This window comes from Enhydra lutris, unplaced genomic scaffold, assembly GCF_002288905.1.
Source record: "Enhydra lutris kenyoni isolate GAN:26980312 unplaced genomic scaffold, ASM228890v2 scaffoldscaffold8, whole genome shotgun sequence".
Classification (NCBI taxonomy): Eukaryota; Metazoa; Chordata; class Mammalia; order Carnivora; family Mustelidae; genus Enhydra; species Enhydra lutris.
The window spans coordinates 1,073,769-1,095,786 of record NW_019154092.1 but is presented as its reverse complement, the minus strand read 5'-3'; the positions used below and the strand labels follow the sequence as shown (position 1 = coordinate 1,095,786).

General features: G+C 54.8%; 1 protein-coding gene across 1 annotated transcript in view; it reads left to right on the top strand.

Annotated features, from left to right (window-relative positions):
- The window catches only part of LOC111142371 (calcineurin binding protein 1), a 136,341-nt gene that overhangs the window by 77,349 nt on the left and 36,974 nt on the right, over positions 1-22,018 (top strand). The window contains 1 exon segment of the mRNA XM_022495393.1: positions 12,735-12,848. Within this exon segment, the coding sequence (XP_022351101.1) occupies positions 12,735-12,848 (114 nt within the window).

Sequence of the window (22,018 nt, the reverse complement as noted above, 5' to 3'; positions counted from 1 at the left end):
CCCAAGCAGCCATGCAGCTTCTTCAGCTGTGGTCGGCTCTTAGCAGCACTTGGAGCTTCCTGTGCTGAGCCGATACCTTCCCCACACTGTGGCAGGTGGTCTTCTCCAGAAGCAGTTGCTGTGACAGAATTTGGGGTATGAGGTGCCTATTAGGGAGGGATCAGCCACTATGGAAGGGGGGTGAAGATGCAGGGTTAGATGGAGGGAGAGCTGAGTTGCAGTACTGCCCCACAGAGCCCCCAGCACCCAGCCCCTGCCTCCCCATTGAATGGCTTAAAGCTCAAAGGAGATGATGCATGTAAAGGGCCCCACCTGGTGCGAAGCATAGGCTGCTGTTTTCCCTGCCTGTCCCCTTGCTGGATGAGGTTTTTAGAAGTGGAAAATAGTATCTATAATTTAATCTATAATTAAAAATTAAGAGGGGGGATATCCACTGTTCTGCCACCCTAAAACAAAAGCTATTTTGTATGTGTATTTTTTCCAGTTCTTATGCATACACGCCATTGACTGTCACTTCTGTGGCTCTTAGATACTTCAGGTCCAGGAGCTGGGGGTGTTGGTCTCTCTCCACTTCACATCTAGATACCTGGCTCAGGGTCCCACAGTGGGAAGTGACGGCCTGGCATTGGCTCAGGTAGCCTCATCCCGGTCCAGTTGCTCCATTGCTTCCCCCGCCATTAGAGCATCTGTGCTCAGTTTGCCATTTTGTTGCTATTTCTGTGAATGTCCCCCAGGTCACCTTGGTCACCCTCTGATGGTCTGGTGGGTGGGTGGACCCCAGTGGATCCAGCCATCACTGGTCGTGGGGATAGAGGCTGCCTTGGCTTCCTTCCCGGAAAAGGAAGAGATGATGATGAGAGATCAAGAGATGATCATGAGAGAGATTCCATCTCTTGAGAGATGGAATGCTGGTTTTGATTCCGAGGAAGACCCCCTTTCTTACCTGGCAGTTGTCTGTGGGTGCTGGGTGTGCCTCAAGAGCTCTCAGGCCACCACACCCTAGGCCCCGGTGCACCCCAGCTAGCTCCACTGGCTCCTTTGCTGACTTGACTCAGGGACCTTTGCTGAGCAGCAAGTGTCACCAGCTTGAATGGCAGGTTGTTAACACCTCACTGTACTGAGAGCCTGAGTTAAGGCTGATCCTGTCTGAGGCATGCCCTTGTCCTGGGGGCTGGGCGTTGTTCTACCCAGGCCCTGGGTGTCAGTTTGTCCACAGATCTGGGGGACACAGCCAGTGCTCTCAGTGACTAATGTAGAACCATTAGCCGACAAGCAGTGACTGCTTTCCAAACACAGCTGTTTGGTAACAGACACTTCCCGCTGTGTGTATTTAACAGCAGCACATTTCTTCATAAAATCCGCCTGTGGGCTTGGCAGTGGCATTTTCCTGTTGCCATCTCATGGCTCAGTGGCCAGCTGGCTGGAGCATCCATTATCCCTGCCTTCAGAGAGGCCCCAGGGGCTGCGGAGGTTGACTCCAGATCCTTTGGGTCTTTCAAGTTTTCCCAGCTGAAGAAGCTCTGTTCCGTTCAGAGGCTTCCCCACCCCAGGCCTCTGCAGAGAAACTACCCTAGGGTGCAGGGAACCATTTGCTTAGCTGTTGGCAGCAGGATTTCTAGGGGAAGGAGAGGGAATGTGGGCTCTGAATGTGGGCTCACCTGGGTTCAGATCCCAGCTGAGCGGGGGGATGATGACAGGGCTCTTCTCTTGTGGTATTTGCACAGGTGATGGGGTGAGGGGTTGGGGGCCTTCCCATTGAGCCTCTCACCAGGACCCCAGAGCCCATTTCCTCAGTGTCATCATCTCCCATGGCTCCTAGCCCGTCTGCTATGTCTTCTGACTGGAGCTGGCTGGAGCTGCCCATGAGGGACCCTTGCTGCCTGCCTAAGGCCTTGCTTCTGCCCAAAGCTGGCTTTACTGTGCACAGGCTGACCCCTGGCTCTGCCAAGGCAGGTCTGCTGCTATTCTACACTGAGGGCCAGGGACACCTGAGGAAGCAGGGCTCCTTAATGCTCTCCTCACCCTAGGGAAGATCACAGGTGCTGTTGGCCATAAGGACCCTAAGTCTATCTATTACATCACTTACAGTTTCCAAGATTATAGTCTCCACCAGGATTTTGAGACCTGGACTGTCAGTCTATGCTCAGAAAAACCTGTCTCTTGGAATCCCTGTGAACAGCCCAGTAGAGAGACCACATGGCATTGGGACCTTCTTTTGTGAGGCTTCTGAAATTCACTAATGAGATCCAGAAAGAAGGCTGGGGTATGGATGCCCCTGTCCCAGTTCCCCCCACCCACTGCCTGTGGCTCAGCTGAGGAACTTCAGCACCTCCTGCTGCAAGGGGTCTAGGACAGAGTGGGTTATAAGTTGGTTCCTAGAACCAGATAGTCTTGGAAAAGAACAAACTTAGAGGATACATATTTCCCAATTTCAGAATTTGCTGCTGATCTACAGTAATCAAAACTGTGAAATATTATTTAGCTTTAAAAGGAAGGGAATTCTGACACGTGCTACAACGTGGATGAGCCTTGAGGACATTATGCTCAGTGAAATAAGCCAGGTACACACAAAAAAGTCAAACACCCTGTGATTCCACTTACACGAGGAAATAAGTCAAAATAAGAGCAACAGAAAGTGGAATGGTGTTTGCTAGGGGATGGGGGAGAGAATGGGGAGTTGTTTAATCAGTATAGAATTTTAATAAATTCATTTCATAAAATGGAAAAGTTCTAGACGTCTGTTGCACAACAATGTGAATATGCTTAACACTACTGAACTGTACACTTAAAAATGGATAAGGTGGTAAATTTCCACATGTTTTGTACCACAACTGAAGATAAACAGTGTGGTTGGTACTAGCCTAGGAGTAGGTGTATGGATAACAGACTAGAACTGGGAGCCCAGAAACAAAGGCATACATCTACGGCCAACTGATTTTTGACCATAGGTGTAGTTTGACCTGGCAGTGGTTTCTCAGATAGGACATCCAAAAGCACAAGTGATAAAAATAAATAAATAATAAGAAATGTGACACCATCAAAATTAAAAACTGGTGCTTCAAAAGACAGTATTGAAATGAAAAGATAGTCCATACCATGGGAGAACTGTTTGCAGATCCCAGGCAGGCGCACCTGGTTTTACTGTGCTTCATGGGATTATGCCTTGCAGACACTATGTTTTCTACACATCGAAGGTTTGCTGCAACCCATTGTTGGACAAGTCAGCACCAACAGCATCTGGTCACTTTGTGTCTCTGTGTCACATCTGAGTAGTTCTCACGATATTTCACACTTTTTCATTATTATTATATATATATTTTTAAAGATTTTATTTATTTATTTGACAGAGATCACAAGGAGGCAGAGAGGCAGGCAGAGAGAGAGAGAGGAAGGGAAGCAGGCTCCCTGCTGAGCAGAGAGCCCGATACGGGGCTCGATCCCAGAACCCTGGGATCATGACCTGAGCCGAAGGCAGAGGCTTTAACCCACTGAGCCATCCAGGCGCCCCATCATTATTATTATATTATAATGATCTATGATCAGTGATTATGACTTGCTGAAACTCAGATGGTGGTGAGCAGTTTTTAGCAATCAAGTAATTTTAAATTAAGGTCTATACATTGTTTTTTTAGACATAATGTTATTGCACACTTAATAGACTATAGTATAGCATACACACAACTTTTATAGGCACTGGGAAATCAGAAAGTTCATTTGACTCACTTTATTTTGGTATTCACTTATTTGTGATAAGGGACTTGTGTTTAGAATATATTAAAAAAAAAAAAAAAACCTCTTAGAGCTCAATAATTAAAAGACAACCCAGCATAAAAGTAGGCAAAGGATCTGAGTGGACATTTCTCTGAAGGAGATATACAAATGGCCGATAAGCACAGGAGAAGGTGCTTAATACCATTAGCCATTGGGAAAAGGGGACTCCAAATCACACTGAGCTACCACTTCCTATCTACTAGTCTGACTAGAATCAAACATTTCAGCCTCTCCTCCTGGAGGTCTGGGCATGAGCAACCACCCCCTCGCTAGCAGTTCTGTGGGGGCAAGGGAGTTGGGCACCAGGGCTACGTGCCCCCTTCTTAGAGTCTAGAGTTTGTAAACACTGGTGCTTTCCAGAGGAAGTTTTCTCTGGGGACCCTCTTGTTGAAGTTACTGCCTTTCCTAAATTTACTTTGTTTTGTGCTCATTGCTAGGTCTCAACTTGGGGAATGTTCTTCCCATTCTCTGCTCTTGCTGGTCCTCCCAGGTTACTTGACATCTTAAGAGAAAGGTCAAGAAGCAGAGTCCACTGCGGCACTAAGGCAGCCTGGCCTGGGTCAGCTCCTCGGTCTTGTTTTGCACAGCACCTGGCCCAGGCAGGGTGAGCGGGAAATTGAGGCTCTGAGGGGACAGCAGCTTGTCTTGAACGCCTTGGTGAGGATGTGGCAGGGCCTGGAGCTCCTGGGGCTCAGATGTTTCCTTTGCCTCTACTTTCCAAGTGGGGGAGACCGAGGCCTTCTAACTCACGTCCCTCACCTGGCTGGGTGGCTGGATGCCCAGCTTCTTGCTGAAGCCACATGGTCACTGACTGGCTACTTTAGGCTGAGCCAGGAAAGGCTTACTGAGAGCCCTTGTGTGGGACACTGAAGCTTTAGCAAAAGCAAGGCTGACATGCCAGCTCCTGTGAGCACAGTGGCCTCATGGTAATTGGGCAGCTGCCAGTCAGTGTGGCAGGAGGCATGCAGTGAGCCAGGGGTGCATGGCACCCCAAGTGAGGAAGGAGAGGAGAGGAGAAGGGCCTGTTCTATGGAAGAGGCCACCATCCTGGGGCTCGGTGCACTGCTGACCTCTGGGTCCCAGGCTGGGGCTCTGCTCATCTGTCCCCAGCGCCCAAGTTAAGGCTTGGCTTGCAGTCAACCTACACTTGACCAAAAGGTTTTCCTCTCACCCTTCAGGGTGGGCGTGAGCCTTGCTCGCTGTGCTGCGGGATGAAGCCTATCTTGTGCCATATGGATTTTCCCCTCTAAGCTGGAGCGGCTCTCTGACAGTTAGCATCCACGTTATCACCGAGAGGTGATACCTGGGTGAGAATTGCTCAGGAGCCTCAGGGGCATGAGATGGGCAAGGGGCTATTCAGCCTGCCCTGATCATAGGCCTGGCCCTTCCCCAGACCCTGTGATTAGAGTGTGTCCCCCTCCCAGCACTTGTCCCCTTCCCGGTATGCCTGCTGGAACCTGAGCCACCCCGCCAAACAATAGCTCCCGGAACCTCACTCAGGCTCAGTCAGCTAGACAGCTGGCTTCTAGTTCCAGTCCTGTAACAGGTTTCCTAAGTTGTCAGGTGGGGATAACAGCATCTCTGCTGTAGGTTTTAAGTTTTATTGTGAGGAAAAGTGAGTTCATAGTGCTTTCCCAGCTGGGAGACATTCATACCGATGATGAGCACACAGCCTGACTGGCAAGCCCCACGTGCACACCTCTCTGATGGGAGCAGCAGCCACTGGCTCTGAGCAGTGCTCTAGACCAGCTCTGGGCCTTTGTCGCTGTCCAACGGTCCTCTCAGAGGAAGCTGCCTCAGTGTCCTGGCTGAGCCCCATTGCAGTGCCTCCTCCCAATGGTAGATGGCAAGGCCCTGTCAACGTGGCAGCCAGCGGGATAGTGGCCTGGCCGTTCCAGCCCCATCAGACCAACTTCTGTGGCCCAGAACCTGTGTAGGGTGAGCCCAGCCCCAGTGTCTGTGTAGGACTTGTTTGGTGAGAAGCTGCCTCCTGCCAGGAGAATCTTGACTGTGCTGCTGCCACCTGTGATCTCTGGAGAAGCCGCTGAACTTTGACTTCAGAGTCAGCCTATGCTCTGGTGTGAGCTTGGGCAAGAGACTGGCCAGCCGGGCTGTGAGCACCTGCCCCTCACCCATCCGTTGTGGGTAGTTTCCCACCTGCCTGTGCCACCAGTTCATGTCCAGACCCTGCAGAGTCAGATTAAATGAGAGCCTGTGAGGAGGGCCATGCATGGTCCAACTGGATGGCTGTGAAGGGATTGACCTTCCAGGCTGTGACACAGCCACCCCAGGGCACAACCTGGGAGACCCTGCTGCATACACACAGTGAGTGTCCCAGGAGCAGGTGGTAAGCCGCACGTTCCAGGTCAGACGGCAGGACCAGGCACGACGAGGGCGTGCCAGCCACAGAGCAGGGTGTGCCCCGCCATTCCTTCAGTCCCTTCTACCTTTCTGTATGCATAAAATGATTCCAGGCCCCAGGCTCCCCATGCAGAATCCTTGGGATGCTGCTCATCCCAGCTAGCCAGTTTTTTGTTGTTTTGTTTTTAATGGGATTTGCAAAAGGAAATTTGAGATTTGTCTCATCTTTAGAATCTCTGTTATGCATTTCAAAGTCTTTCTGCAACATGGTTTGAAGATTTTGCTGTGCCTTTGGGGAGGAGGGACAAATGACCCCCATAAGGGCCCGCTGTCTTCCTTGTTCTCTCTCAGGAGGAGGAGAGATATGGATCCCAGCAGTTGAATGGGTTGAGTACTCTGCTGGCAGCACCCATTATAAATCATACTCAGTTTGGAAGAAATCACTACCACCTTGTCATCCCATAGACCATGACAAGGCCGAACCCCTGTATTTTAGTACTGTCCTGTGTGCATCTCTGCAGGTTCGTTCATTCGACAGCTGTCTCCTGCATTGTCATGTGCGAGGCCCCTGCCTAAGGGGCAGGGATACAGTGGTATGCACAGCGAATCCCCTCCCCTTGAGTGAGCACAGAGGGAATGGAGAGTAGAAACACACATAATGGTGGTTAGTGATGCATCTGGGAGAAAAATGACGCTGGTAAGGGGGTGCATTGGGGGAGTGTGGCTCTTTAGGCAGGGAGGTCTGGGAAGGCCTCTCTAAGCAAAGGCCTGAAGCAGGTGAGGGAACTAGGCAAGGTGATACCAAGAGAGGCTTCTGGGTGGACAGCATAGCCCACATGTGTGCCTTGAGATGGGAATGGGCCTGGCAGGACTAGAATCAGCTAGAAGCCTGTGTGACTGGCTGGGGGTTGGGGCATGGGGTGAGATGTGGTCAGAGGTCTTGAGGGCCTGGGGAGGCAGGAAGGACCTGTGGGGTATCATTCTGAGGTAAACCAACCTCAAGGCCGTGTGTGTAAGAGACTCAGGCTGCTGTGTAAAGAGTGAGAGGGTTTGCCAGTCATGCCTCAGACGGCTCTACCCAACTGCTAATCCGAAGAGCCTTAATGAAGGAGTGATTTCAGGGGCCTGGGTGGACGTCAGGAACCCACAGGGAAGAGGTAGTGCAGAGCCCTGGGCCAGCCCCAGGCGCCTCTGCAGCAGGCTGCCTGTCAGAGCTGTTCGTCCTTGGTGGCCAACTCTCAGCACCACAGGGAACTTGGGATAGATGGATCTGCTCTGGTCTCTGCCCTGCTCCACTCTCCCATTGGTGCCTCCTGCTGGCCAAACCTGCTCAGCAGCCCTGGGGTTGCACTTCAGGCCCGGCTTTTCAGGTCCGTGTGGGGAGGGCAGAGGGAAAGCAGTGGCACACTTTGCCAAATCCAGGGGCAAGGCCAGGTCCTTGGAGAAAATACGGGAAGGCCCGGCTTGGCAGGGAGAGTGGGTTGCATGGGCTGGGGTGTTCTCCCCAAGGTGCAGGTGAGGAACTTGGTGCATTTGTGGACAGTTGCTTTCCATCTGCTACCTCTGGCATTCTTCAGCTGACCCTAAGAGAGGCCTGATGGTCACTGCCAGTCTCATCCTCCATGTGGGCAACTGAGGCCCCAAGAGGTTAGTTATATGACCCCCAGGCTGCCAGGCATTTGTTCGTCTGTTCCTTCAATAGGCTTCAGAGTGTGGCAGTGTGGGCCCTTGTGAAGAACTATCAGGCCGATCTAGGGCTTCTGAATTACTGTTTTGAAGAAAGAACAGAGAAGGGTATCTTGAAAGATGGACTTCATGTTCTAGTTCGCCCAGCACGTGAGCTTCCCAACAGCTTTCTTGGGTAAAGGAGCCCAGGGTGCTGGCTCTGCCCCAGTGCTCCTGCTAGGCTGCCTACCCCACCACGCACAATTGGTACTCTCCTGCCTCAGCTCCTCCAACTGACCCACAAGCTCACACCCTGCCCATTCCTTTCACTCTTCCCAAATATCTGTTACATCCCTTCTGTGGACCCCATCTAGGCCTTGCCCCTGAGGAGCCATCAGTGAAGAAGTCAGATGGTGTCCCTGCCCTCATGGGGCTGACACACAAGAGGGTACAGACAACAAAGCCATTGGAGGGTCAGCAGAAGAGGCTATTTAAGGTGGCCATGGGGCTGTGGAGACTGTATTTGGGGCAGGTGGGAGTGGGGTAAGATGACAGTAGGCAGAGAGACCTGTAGGGACCAAGGTGGGGACAGAGGCAGGTATGGCTACAGGGCCATGCATGATGGGAGAGAGAAGGGAAGCAGGGGAACCTGCATGTGTGTGGGTAAACTTGAGTTATGGAGCTGGCTCTCACTCTTAAGGAGCTGAGGCCTTCAAGCAGATGAGTCAGGAGAGTCTCTCGGCCTTTTGGCAAGATAGGGGTGTCCAGGTGCCAGACAGTGCAGGATGTTGAGGTGCCATGTGCTTCTGGGGATTTTTTTCCCCATCTCTCATCAGGACTCTGCCCTCCATCTGCCCCATTTGGGCCTTCAGTGTGTTTTGCCTTCTGTCAGAGGAGGGTCTGTGCACTAAGCTTCAGGGGGCCTACAGATCCCAGGAAGATTGGTGCTGTTATCTGGCAAGTGGCTGCATGGTATTTCTCCCATTCCCAGGGGGTGACGGTAAGCTGAGGCTCCGGGCCAGTGGCATGGTGGCAGGTTGCTCAAGGCCTGAGACGGGGCTGCCTTGGAGCTGCACCTAACATGACCCCAGGTAGATTTGTAAAATGACTTGCCCACCCTGGGGTGGGGGTGCAGGGTAAGAGCCCAAGCCTTGGAGTCCCTCGGGTCTGGACCAGAATGCGAGCCTGGCTCTGCCGCTTCCTGGCTTGGGGGGCTCGGACCAACTCTTGGACCTCCCTGAGCCTCAGTTTCCTTGTTGGTAAACCGGTGATACTGAGGATGAGGAGTCATGTGCTGGGCCCAGCCCAGGTGGCATCATGCCTCTCGCCATCCCGCAGCGTGCAGCTGTAGGGCAGACTCTGCGGTATAGGTGTGCCTCGGTGGGGCAGCTCTCCTGCCCCTCCCCTCCCCAGCCTGGCACTTGTCAGTTCTCCGGGCAGATTTCCTTGTCTCTGTCAGCTCCCATCCGGGGCCTCAGAGAGAAATTAGCTGAGGTCTCCCGTGAGCAGTCTGGACGCTTTGTGCCTTAGCCATCGATCGGCTCTCTCTGGCGGGCCTGGGAGACAGCTGAGGAGCCTTGTTCTCTGCTGGTGTGCAGGGGCCAAGTCTGCAGGAGGCTAATTGACAGTCTTGATCGGGTTTGGCAGGCCTCTGCTTTCTGTACTCAGTTGTCAAGTGGCTGGTTTTCAGGTCTCTAGGAGTGCTGGGACCTCTCCTCCAGCCTCCTCCCTCTCTGGTCCTCCACCTTCTGCCTAACTGTTCAGTTGGGAGGGCTGTCTCAATGCAGGGGTTAAGGGAGAAGCTGCAGAACAGCTTCTGGCAGAAACAGAAGCCCTCCAGGGATGTGTGTTCCTGTCCTGCCACCTTGGGGTCTGGAATGAGATGCCTGGCTCAGGGAAGCAGGGTCCCCCACTCTCTCCACCTTGGCCCTGGTGCCATCTCTCTCATGTGTCCCCCAAGCCACATGGAAGTCTTTGTTGTATTTTATTTTCTTGATGTTCTTACGAAAATCACAGCCACCACGGAGATGCTTCTTCAAGTCTTATTTCCCCGCACTTCTCAAACTGCTACTAACTGGACACTTCCCTTATATCCCAAAGGAACCCCAGAAGGGGCTTTCATGTCATGACTCCAGCTCTGTAACAGCTGGGTGCAAACTGTAGCTCAGGTGTCATCTCCCTGAGGAGCCTCACTGAATGACTTAGACTGAACCATAGGTGAGTCCCCTTTGTGCCCTGTCTCCATGGTCATGGTCAGGTGGACTCACCTGTCATGTTTGAAGTGCAGGTATCGGTCTTCTGTCTCATGTCCCTTTCTGTGAGGGTCCCCTTCATGGCTGATTAGACCAGCAGCCTCTCACATCTCACTTGGGAGAGACTTTGAACCAAGTGGCACTGAGACGAAGGGATCGTGGCTGAGTACTGATAGAGATTGTGAGCTTTTGGGCTTCCTAGGCAGTTGCCCTGCCTGCTGGAGGTCTGAAGCTTTATCTTCTCTTTGGGTTCTATGTCCCAGGGCCCTGAGGAACCCTGAGAAGCTTGAACTAATCTGAGTTGGATCTTACTCCTTGAAATGAAGCACACCTGACCCACTGTTTCCCTGCTCCACGCTCCATTTGTCCATGGCTGACCCTCCCTCTCCTGGCAGAAGTATCAGGCCAGGCTTGTAACCAGCCTCAGGAGGCTTCCTAATGAACTGGTCTGGGAGGCAGGGTCTCTGAGCCATACTGCTGTGCTGGGCCCTGCTCTGGACATTGGAATGTGAACTGCAAGTTGATCCCCCTGGCGCATTGGAACTCATAAGCTAAAGGCTGGGACTGAATAGTTCGCTCTTCTTCCTATGTATAGGGCAGAGTGGCCCCTGTGTTCCTGGTCAAGGGCCCGTGCTGAGGGTCAGGGACTGTTGCTGCCTAGGTAAGCCCTCTCCTCTGCCTGTTTCTTCCTCCCCCATATGGGGGCAGAGAAGAGGTGCCTTGGCCTTCAGGAAGCCTCGTCATTCACCATGAATGGCTGTGGCATTAGCCCTTGAAGCCCTAGAAAGGCCTGAGAATCATGGCAAAGTCATGTCTCAGGAGACTGTAGCTGTGGCTGCCCCTCCCTGACAGCCACTGAGCCTTAGCGAGAGCAGCCTCCACACGGCCCTTGGTATGATTCCTACTGTGGGCTCGCCTTGCTGTTCTGATCGGAGTCTGTGAGAGAGGCAGAGTCTCAGACTCCTCCTGATCTTAGCATGCCAGATGTGTCTGAGCAGGTGTCTGGGCTCAAGGAGGGCTCTGAGCAAAAAAGCAAGCTTTCTAAGTGCAGGTTTAGAGGGGTCCACTGTGCAGAGGGCTGTGGACAGCATGTGCCCTCTCGAGTCCAGCAGGGGTTGGCCCTGCTGTCCTGTGTGTTGGGCTGCCCATGGCCCTCTAGTCCCCGGCTCCACATTGAACCTGCTCAGACCAGGCTGGGCTGCAGCCCTGCTGGGCAAGGGCAGCCTTGACTTGACGGGGCCTTAGCCTTCAGCCAGTCTCAGAGCCACGCCACGTCCCCATAGGACGTGGCTTTGTAGTCACTGCCAGGCTTAATCATCCAGGCTTTCCCCAGGAGATGATCTCCCTCAGGCTTCCACAGAAGAGCTAGCTTCATCTGCTATAAGTGTGTCATCCAGGAGATGCGTGCTTGAAACTTCACCTGTCTCCATCCCAGAGGGATCCTCAGTTCTGTATCCCACCCCGACGCAGTGGCAGGGTCTGGCCTGGTCCTGGGTGCAGAGCAGTCCTCAGCCCTGACAGCAGCCTCTGGGGTGTGTCCCTCTGTGCAGAGGCAGGAGCAGAGGCTTGGATGCAGGCCAGCAGGGGCCCCCACCCAGCAAGCCAGGGAGCTGGCCTTTGCAATTCTGCCAGAAGTTGTGACTGGGGGGACTATTTCATAAGTTCAACCTGACCAATACTGAGCCCAGTGGGAGCAGGTGAGATGGCTTGCAGGCTGAGACGTGAGAAGGCATTAAGCATTTGGGACTCGAGGTGATAAAGACCTGACACCAGGGGTGAGAGAGGCAAGGAAGGGACCTGGATAGGGGTGGGGAAGGAGTACTGCTTGGCTGGGGGTGGATGGGTGCTGTGGAAAAGAGGAGGGTCTGATGCTGGGCAGTCCAGGTCTGGGTCCCAGCTCCTGCCCCCTCCTGGCTTCTCCCTTGCAAGACATCTGTGTCCCAGGTACTGGGATGAGATGGTCCTAGTGTGGGAAAGACCTGAAAGGGGAAGGTGGCAGGCTAGGCAGCCTGTGGGGAGGGCCTGCCCTCTGAGTCAGTGAGAAGGCCCCAGAGAAGGCCAAAGCAGCCAGGCCCACACCCAGCCTCTCACAGTTTCCCGGAGTCCCACCTGGGCTAGCAGGCTCTTTTTCCCACCTTACCAGGCCCCTGGGCCTGGAGTGCAGGGGCACTACTGCCCAGAGAGCACTGGCCTGAGCACTATGGGTGGAATTCCTGTCCCCTCCCAAGCACCTAGGCCTCTGGCATCCTAGAGGGACCAGCTCTTCCAAGCCTAAGGTGGCTGTATTGCCAGCTGTGATGAGTACTGCTGACACCCTGTCAGGGTTGCCCCTTTGGGCCAGCAGGGGTTCCCCTGAGAGAAGGCAGGGCACTGGGTCCATGTAGCAGCTTTTCAAGGCCAGTCCAGGTGAGGGGTCCCTATCTGCGCCCTTCTTGGGCAATCTGAGGCCACACTCTCCTAAGTCAGCTGTGGTAGGCAGGAAACCAGTGTCGGAAATGTACCCCACAGCCAGATGATCAAAGCCCGCAGCCAGAGCTCCCTGGAGCTGTGGGATCGGTGTCTGCAGGAGCCGCTGCTCATCGCCGCCCTGCCAACGCAGCCAGGAAGGAGGGGACTGCCTCCCTTCCCCGTGGGCGCCGCGAGCTGCCCACACACTCACTTCCAACCTACTTCTTGTTTCCCCAGAACCTCCAGTGGGCCCGCGACGTGTTGCTAGGCAGCGGTATCCCGTGGCAACAACTGCAGCACATGCCGGCACAGGGGCTCTTCTGCGAGAGGAACAAGACCAATTTCTTCAACGTGAGTACTTTGCCTTCTTGATTTCCGAGGCTGCTTGCTGCACTGCCTTGCGCCGGAGGCATGCAAATGGCCCCCTGGGCGGGCGCTCCCAAGACCACGGCTTTGCGGCATCCTTGGAGGGCGGGCAGGGTGGCACAGTCGAGAGTGCTCCAGACTCGGGAGTGGGGCCGTGCCTGCCGAGCGACTTCGGGCAAGTCACTGCCCCCTCTCGGCGCTGGTTTGCCCATCTGCAGGGAGAGGTGTGGATGGGTTCAGTGTGTTCTCTGGAGCCCCAGATATTCTGGGGCCGCAGCAGGCAGTGGTGAGGGGGCTCCAGGCCCAGGGTCTCCTCCTGGAGCAGCTCTTTGTGCCCCTGTGTGGTCTTGGGCACCTAGGAAATTCTGACCGAAGCCAGCTCTACTGCTTAAAAACCAAGTTTGGCCAGAGCTGGGCTTTCAGCACCCTTCCAGCCTTGATATTCTGGGTAGGGTAAAGACCACCCCTTGGCCTGTCACCAAGGCCCATCTGCTTTCCGTCCCTGGGGCCCCATAAAGCCCACATCTACCCTTCCTGGCCACCCCACCCAGGCCCATCCCTCCCTCACTTGCTCTGTCCTGCACAGCTGGCCTCTTACTCTGCTCCACCAGCAAGTCCTCATCCTCTCCTCCCAGCACAGGCAGCTCCCAGCTGGGTGGCTTTGGCAAGTTACCCAGTCCCTCTGAGCTTTGGTGTCTTCTCTGTATTGCCTGATACCCTGTTACACGTGAGAAAACTGAAGGGTGGGGTTGGCCTGGACAGGAGCTGAGGAGAGCAGGTCTTGGGTCTGGAGGGGGTGTGTCAAAGGCTGGTTCTTGAGGCACATGGCAGTGGGGGCTTCTCTACTGAGAGCCAGCCAGGCGGTGAGGTGTCTGGGTCCATGGCTCTTCTCTCTCAGGCTCTGACCTTCTAATGGCTAGGCAGGGGCTGTGGAGCCTAGGAGCTCTGCATTTGCCAGCCTGGTCTCTCTCGCTCTCTCTGAGTATTTTACAGACAAGAAGTAGATGTAATCTGTAACCAATCTACACAGTACCAAGGGCTTGCAGAGGAAGAGGAGTTCCCTTCTACCCAGATGCCCAGGCTGCAGCCACCGTTCTTCACCCTGTTGTGTGTCCTTCCAGAGGGTGTCTGCCTGTTTGTAATCCAGGGCATAGACATGTACACAAAGGACAAAGTCCACGTGCTTCTGACCTTTGTTTTTTGCTTTTTTGTTTTTTTCACTTAAAAACACATTTTAGAGAGTATTTAAGAACCAGTTCTGTCTTTTTAATAGTTGCATAGCATTCCCAACATATGGCTGTGCCACAATTTACCTCCCCATACACTACCTATTGATAGGCATGTAGGTGGTTCCCGGTCTTGTTATTTCCGTGTTTCGTGCATACATCTTTGCTATGTGGAAATTCATTCATAGGATAAATTCCTAGAAACAATTCCGTGGTCAATGGGTTTGTGGTGCCTTTCAAGTTTTATTTATTTTTTTTAAAGATTTTATTTATTATTTATTTGTCAGAGAGAGAGCAAGCACAAGCAGGCAGAGGCAGAGAGAGAAGCAAGGAGCCTGATGAGGGGCTCGATCCCAGGACCCCGGGATCATGACCTGAGCCGAAGTCAGCGGCTTAACCGACTAAGCCACCCAGGCATCCTGCCTTTCAAGTTTTAGAAGACAGTACCCTCCAAAGATCCTTCCCAAACATAGATTCATTTCTTTCAGACCTCTTCTACACTCTGTATTATTTAACTGTTACATATTTACTCTTTGGTAGGTGAGAAATGCTATCATGTTTCATTTATTATTGGTGGGATTGCCCAGGATATCACATTAGCAGTTTTAATTTCTTCTGTGCCATTTCTACTCATGTTAATTTTCTTACTAGATTGTTGATTTTTTTCTTTTTGATTTATAAGAACTCCATGTATTAATGAAATGGGCTCTTTGTCAGTGCTGTGCAAGCCTTTTTTTCCCCCTGCAGTTGCTAAATTGAAGCTAGAGCCAGGCAGCTAGCTAGTTTTCCTGAGTTCCTTTATCAAATGAGCTACCGTTACTATCTGCCTTGAAGAGTAATCACGGGGATCAAGTTATATGATGGGGTAATGACCCTAAGTGAGGACCTGGCACATGGTAGGTGTTCCAAGAAAACAGCTTCACTCCCTCTTCCCTGTCCCATTGTTGGTGTTTGCCCTCAGAGACTATATAGTAATGCCAGAAGGAGAGAGCCAGCCTCCGGGGCTTCCTTGTGGGTTGGCATGCTTATCCTTCTTAATGACAGAGTTTAGGAGACCAGCACCTCAGATGCCTGTAAACCCAGGGCATGTCTGAGCTGGCAGACGGGTGCTCCAGGCCCTTTCCCCGCTGGGCTCACTCCCTGTAGCAGCTCCTTGGTTTCTGGGGCCTTCTGGAAAATGAGTTCTGCAGAAGGGCAGTCGGGCTGTGCCCGTAGGAGAGAAGGCTGGCAGAGCCCTGGGTGAACCTGGCACCTGGGCAACACCTCCCTGTCACCAGAAGCCCCTGCAGATATGGGCCACCCAGCCTGGTCTGGATGATGTGGGTGGTCTTACCGCTGCCGTGTCAGCTGTTCATTTCTCTGTGCTTCCCAGTAACCTGCTATGTCACCACCCTCATGCCCTCTCCTGCCCAAGTCTTAGCCACCCACTCTCTCAACTCTTCTCTGGAGGTGGGTTGGGGCTCCTCATGCTTCTCTAGCCCAAAATGTTACCCTCTGGGCAGAGGCCAAACGCTTGCACCCCCACTAGTGAAGTACCAAGGGACAGGTGCTCCCAGCTGCTTGGTGACAGGATCGCCCTTGCTGAGCCCACCCCACCTGTCCTTGCCCCTGCTACAGGAGGACCTCAGGGTGGACACTTCCTCCACACCCAGAGAGTGCTGACCCTGCGTGCTTTCAGTACACGAACCTGTCTGGTAGATTTGACCAAGTGTGAGCAAATGGTTTCCTGCCAAGTTTCCAGAGGAGCATTTAGAGCCCCCTCAGCTGACTCTTTTGTGATGGGGCCGTGGCTCTGACAACTGGGGCTGTAGGTGGGGAGGAGCAGGCTGGCTCTTCTCCTTTCTGTTGTGCTTTGGGGTTACTGCTTCGGCCTGGCATAGGGGCAAAGGCATGGGGCTGCTGGCCCTTGTGAGGAGGTATAGGGAGAGTGAGAGCCGGGGGCACTAGGCACCCTGACTGGCCATCCCTCAAAACCCCCACTGTCCTAGGCTACCTGTGCCATCCAAGAGGTTGTCTGGACAGCCCCCCTCACCATCCTCAAGGACCCGGGCTAGGGGACCCTCCTGTTATTTATTAGTGCTAATTTCTGAAAATTGTGGGAGTTTCCTAGGGCCCCATTGTCACTGCCAACAGTCCAGACACACAGCAGAGCCCAGGCGCCGTGGCCTTCTCAGAGGTGTTTCTGTGCGTGGTTGGGCTGTTCTCTTGTCTCAGATGTGTGTGTACAAAATCAAACAGGTTTGTTTGCGGCTGTGAAAAGTGGTGTGTGCACACACGCACATGCTTTTCAGCAACCTGGGTCTTTTGTTTTGTTTTGTTTTCCCCTGACATTGAGTCTGAGAGAAGTTTCCCTGAAAGGAGCATAGGCCATTTCACTTCTGAAGCTGCCACCCTGTTTTGTGCCGTGCGGGGGCCACAGTCTCCTTGAGTGGGCACAGATATGGGGCTCGGCTTCATGCTCATAAGGAGGCTGCCGCGGGCCTGCCTGTGCCTGTCTCGGGGCCGTGTTCCTTGAGTCCCTAGCTCTTCTGGTCTACCCCAGAGAGGTGCTCAGTGTTTGTGGACTGATTACATTCGTGCTTTCTCCCTTAACAGCCAGTCTCCCAGCATGTCTTCGTGGTCCAGCCAGTGCTGGCTGCTGTGGCGCCCCTGCCCCAGGGTGCTTGACGGCTTGCGGCTGAGCCCCACATGCGAGTCTCTCCATGTAGGGCCTCTGTACGATGTCACAGGGCACGTGGGAGAGTTGGGGGACTCTTAAGGAGTTGGGTGTGTTGGAGGCAGGCTTCCCACTGCAGCATGGGTGTTCCTCAGCCAGAAAAGGGCCAAGAGACAGAGGTCCCCTTGGGGGAGCTCGTCAAGGCTGGGCCATGGCTGAGGTGGTGCTGGGTGAAGAGCCAGACAAAGGGCTGGGTGCTGAAGGGCCGGTAATTGTGACCTGGGGCTTTGATGGCAGCTCTCCTCATGGGAGCTCCTGCATGGGGGGTTTAGCAGGCCTGCTGCACAGCTGGCTGGGGACCCACAGCCGCGTAAATACAGCTCGTAGCAGGGTGCAGCAGTGTGATTGGATGAGCGTGAGAGAGAGAGGAATGAACTTGGCACATCTCCAGTCCCACTGTTCCATAACTTGACTGTGAGGGAACAGTTCCTGGCCCACCCCCTTCCTCTGCTGTGGAAAATCCCTGCTTGCGGGCCGTCTGCCGAGCAGGTTGGACCTCCTGGGCCATGGCTCGTGCTCCAGAGCAGGCCGGAGCCCCAGCTGAGGGCCCCATTACCTCAGCCTCTCCCACCGGGTGGAATGGTCTGGTCTCCACCAAAACTGACCCAGAGTTGTTGGGGGTTGGTTGAGGTCCTGCGGCCCTCCCTGCCCCACCAGGGCCTGGCCTGGGCCCTGGTGCCTTTTCTTTCACTGCATCAGTCGGGACAGGCGGAGGCCTGTGGCTGTGTGATTCAGAGGTGGTTCCCCAGGCCAACTGTGCAGAACAGAGCAGGAAAGACAGCGAGGTCTGGGGCCAGGGTGTGAGGTGGGCATTGGGTACGTGTGCATACGGACCCTTCCAAGCCAGTGCCAGCCCTGAGTGGGCTGCCAGGGAGGGAGGGTGCAGGGAACTGTCCCTCTCTGGGCAGAAGGTGCCAGGAAAGCAGGCTCCAAGTACACCATAGAGCCTGAGGGCTTGTCTCCGAGTGCCCAGAAGCTTCTACAGCTTCCTGTACTGGTGTGTGCACTCCTGGCAAGGTGGGCCTGCACAGGCTGGAGCTGGCTGCTCTGTCCAGAGTGAACTTCTCTCCCTCTTATAGTTGCTTCAGAAACGTTCCCATAGTAACCAAGCCAGAGATGGCTCTCCTTACTTTCCCAAAATGTTTGCTTATTTTAGCAGGCAGGGTTTTTTCTTGTTTCAACCCAGTTTCCAGCCACTGTGAAAGAAGCAAAGGAAGCTGAGGGCCCAACTAGCACGGCTTCCTGCATCCGAGACTGCGTGGGGTGGGCAACGGCTGTGGCTCGAGTTTGAGGGAATGGAGGGGAGATGCTAGCTTGCTGAGACTTGGCTACCCTGTCACGGTGCCACTTCTGCCTCATGGGGGTTCTGCCTGTAGCTCAAGTGAGCAGCCCATGGCCAGAAGCCCCCAGGGCAGGTCCCCAGACCCTGGGGCCACTGAGAAGGGCACAAACTTTGGACTCAGGTGGGCTTGGCTCCTGGCCACTCCACCCCTTCCCAGGCCCCACATAGGGCATGGGGCCACCTGTCGGCAGGGTGGTCACAATAGGCAGATGGAAGCCCTCACCCAGCACATGCTTGGCACATCACACAACTCACCCTTAGGATCAGGAGTCAGCCTACATGGGGCTTTGGGGCTTAACTGTGGATCCCAGTGGTGCTGCAGGAGGGCAGTGCTAGTATCAGAAGGGGCGTGGCTAGAGCCAGCAGTGGGAGCCCCATCTCTCACGGGGCCAGGGCCCTCCAGAGGCTCAGGGCCTGGCCGGGGCTGGAGTGAGGTGGCCTGACATGTGGGGCCGTCTCTACCCACCACATGGGCCTCTTTCTGCATGGCCCAGCATGACCTTTGGTGCCTGTCGGTGCAGGTCGTGCTCCCTCCTTGGTCATTGCTGCATAGTGCTCTGCTGTCTGTCCTGCCCTTATCGACCTGCCCTCTTCCCTGGGGAGCAATAGCTGGTACAAAGACATGGCCTTCCCCGGTCTCTCTCCTCACCTGTGCAGGTCTCCAGGACAAGGTCATAGGCCCTCCAAAACCAGTGCCTCCACGTGTCAGAAGCCAGGCGGTTCTGCAGATCCCATCCAGATTCCCTCTCACCAGCCCCCTCTCCACCCTTCCTGACACCCAGAACCACAGATGACTTTCACTTTGGCCAATCTGTGGGCTGATTGGGAAGGCCGGGCCCCTTCCCGTACCTGTGGCTAGTGCCTCTGACTGCCCCTCTGGTGTGCGCTGCTACCTGTCAGCGGCTCTGTGGTTCTGTTTGTCCTGAGTCCATGTTGCCGAAAGTACTGGGAGAAACAGTCACCAGGAGCCGTCTTTGTTCTTCGAGGGATCGTGTTGTGTGGTCTCCAGCTCTGGAGCCTGAGTGCTTGTTGAGGGCCCTGATTGGGAAAGGAAGGGCCCCCACAGGCTGGGCAGCCAGCTCAGGGGAGAGCCACTCACCAGAGCTGGGGGAAAGCGGGGACGGCCTCTAAAATGCCCTGCACGGGGGGCACCTGGGTGGCTCAGTGCTTAAACCTCTGCCTTCAGCTCAGGTCATGATCTCAGGGTCCTGGGATCGAGTCCCACATCAGGCTCTCTGCTCTGCAGGGAGCCTGCTTCCTCTCTCTCTCTCTCTCTCTCTGCCTGCCTCTCTGCCCACTTGTGATCTCTCTCTGTCAAATAAATAAAATCTTAAAAAAATAAATAAAATAAAATGCCCTGCACCCCATCTTTATCGGCAGGAATCAGTCACACCCCTTCTACTCTAACTTGCCGCCAGTTGGCTGTGTGATCTTGGGGGAGTCCCCTCCACCCACCCAGTGAGCAGATGGCAGGTATTAGGGAGCAGCAGGCACAGCATGCCTTCCTCCTGGTGGGTAGCCCAGCCTCCAAGCCTAATGCACGGCTGGGCCTGAGACAGTGCCCTGGCCCTCAGGAGGGAGCCAGGGCTCCAGGTGGAGGCCAGTGGTGCTACGCAGCACACAGGCTCTGGAGCCCAGTACACCGGGCACTCCCAAGCAGGGACCTCATCCAGAATAGTGTCTCTGTCACCTCCCCTCCACCCCCGGCACAGTCCCCTGGCACAGGGCCCAGCACGCGGGGCATGCTTAAAGACTGAATTCTTCCCACTCTCGAGAGTTCCCTGGGACAGGGTTAGCTGGGAACCAAGTAGCCCCAGAGTGAGGGACAGCAGGCCCCATCCTGGCTCGAGTGAGCCCTGGCCAGGTCCTGGGGTCTGTGCCCAAGACATCTGCCTCCTGCTGCAGGGCTTGACTTGGCCCTTCTTTCCCACTACCCGCCCCCTCCTAGTTCCCGAGAGTCACGGTGCCTGGTGGGCCTGTGGGCAGCCCTTGCCTCACTTGCACCTACCCCTGGAGCTGAGTCACTGACACTCACCCCAGATGTCAGCCCCAAGTTCGGGGCCTTTTGCAATAGGCAGACATCAGGGAAGACCAAGGCACGACCCAGGGACGGGGTGTTGGTCTCCACCCAGTTAATTATATCCTATACTGCTCCTGACAGCAGCAGATTCGTCCTGCCTCCCAGCAGTAAACAAGCCCCAGGAGCGTCCGTGAGGAGTGTGCCGGCCTGTGGGGCACTCCAGTGCAAAGTCCCGCCCGTCCTCTCTGGTCAGGGCCAGGGAATGTCAGAATAGGAAGCCCCCCTGTTGGCAGCAGACCCACACCTTTCCTGCAGTCAGTCCACCCGTGTCACCTTTGCTGCTCTCAGGACCAGTTGTGACCAGTTCATGTTCCCCCTCTGTCCCTGTGCCCACACCTCAAGGAATGTGTTGGCCTGTTGTTAAACCTGCTGTGTACTAGACCCTGGGCCAGCTACATTGTCAGGGAGGTCGAGTGTCCACAGGCCCATTTCATGGAGGTGCCAGGAAGTAAGGTCCCACAACCCGTCCATTTTGGAGGAAGACTGTGAGCCTCACTGTCTGGTGCTGAAGCCCATGGGTGGTAGCCTGCAGCTGCACATGAGGGAAGGAGAGCAGAAAGCCAGGCACAGGTTGACTCTTACACTGGGATCGGCCCAGCTGCTCCCAAGCAAGAGTGTCGCCCGCATGGTTCATTTATTGGGTAGGGAGGATGGTGTGGCAGTGACCAGGGGAACATGGGCATCTAGCCCTGCCCTAGCAGGCGGGGCTGGGATTCCAGGTTGATGGGGGCTGGAGTCAGGAGCTGGGCAATGGTAGAGGCCAGGACCACCGCTGGGGGCCATGACTGCACTGTGGGCTGGTGTGGACACTGGGCCTGTGTGGGCACGACTGGGTTGGGCCACCTGTCTATGGTAGACAATCTCTGCCAGGCTCCACCCAGGGGCTGGGGACCCTGAGGCAGAGCACAGCAACAGTGGAGGCTGCCACTGTTGCCACAGGCCCAGAGCATCTGTGCCTAGCCTGGCCCACGGCAGCAAATGGCAGGACTGGCCCCATTTACAGGCTCTCCCTGGGGGCTTTATTTGGGGTGCCGCCTTTGATCCTCCACAGCATGTGTGAGTGGCTTAGATGCTATTATTATCCCCATTGTACAGATGGGGAAGTTGACACCAGCAGGTGCCCTAGGCTGTCAAAATCAAAAGCCCTTTTCTGTCCTCTGCCCACCAGGCTGACCTGGCTTCCCCTGTTGGACAGCAGAGCCTGTGACCCTCTTTTCAGGCCCTGTTCATAGGCCACTCCCTGGCTGATGTGGTTGCTTTGGGTACTTGGAGAGGACGGCACTGAAGGGGCATTTGTGGGGTGTGCTTCTTCAGTGGCGGGGTGTGGGGGTTGGACCCTGCAGAGATCAGTTCCATCTGCGCCCTTTGAACGGTGTGCAGAAGCCCAGGGAGTGAGCCAAGATCACACAGCTACGCATGTGGTGAGGCTGGAGTCCAAACCCAGGTCTGTCCCACTCCATGACCGGCTCCTTTAGCTGCCGTGTTGGGAAATCACTGGCCACATCCAGGCTCTCTCTGCTCCATTAGTGATATTTGCTATGGGCAGTGGCAGACTGTGTCCTGTGCCTCCGCCCCCTCATTCAGGGGGTGGAGTCCTTTGCCTCTACCTTGCTCTAAGGCCTCCAGGTGGTGAGGTACTCTCTTACTGGGTCTTTGTCACCTTATAGCCCATTTTGTCTCCCTTCAAGCCATTAGAGAGGCCCCCTATTGAGGTGTACCCAGGTTCCTGGGGAAGGTGAGCCCACAAAAGCTGTGGGTGCCCAGAGCTCACGGTGGGTTTTGGGTAGGGCT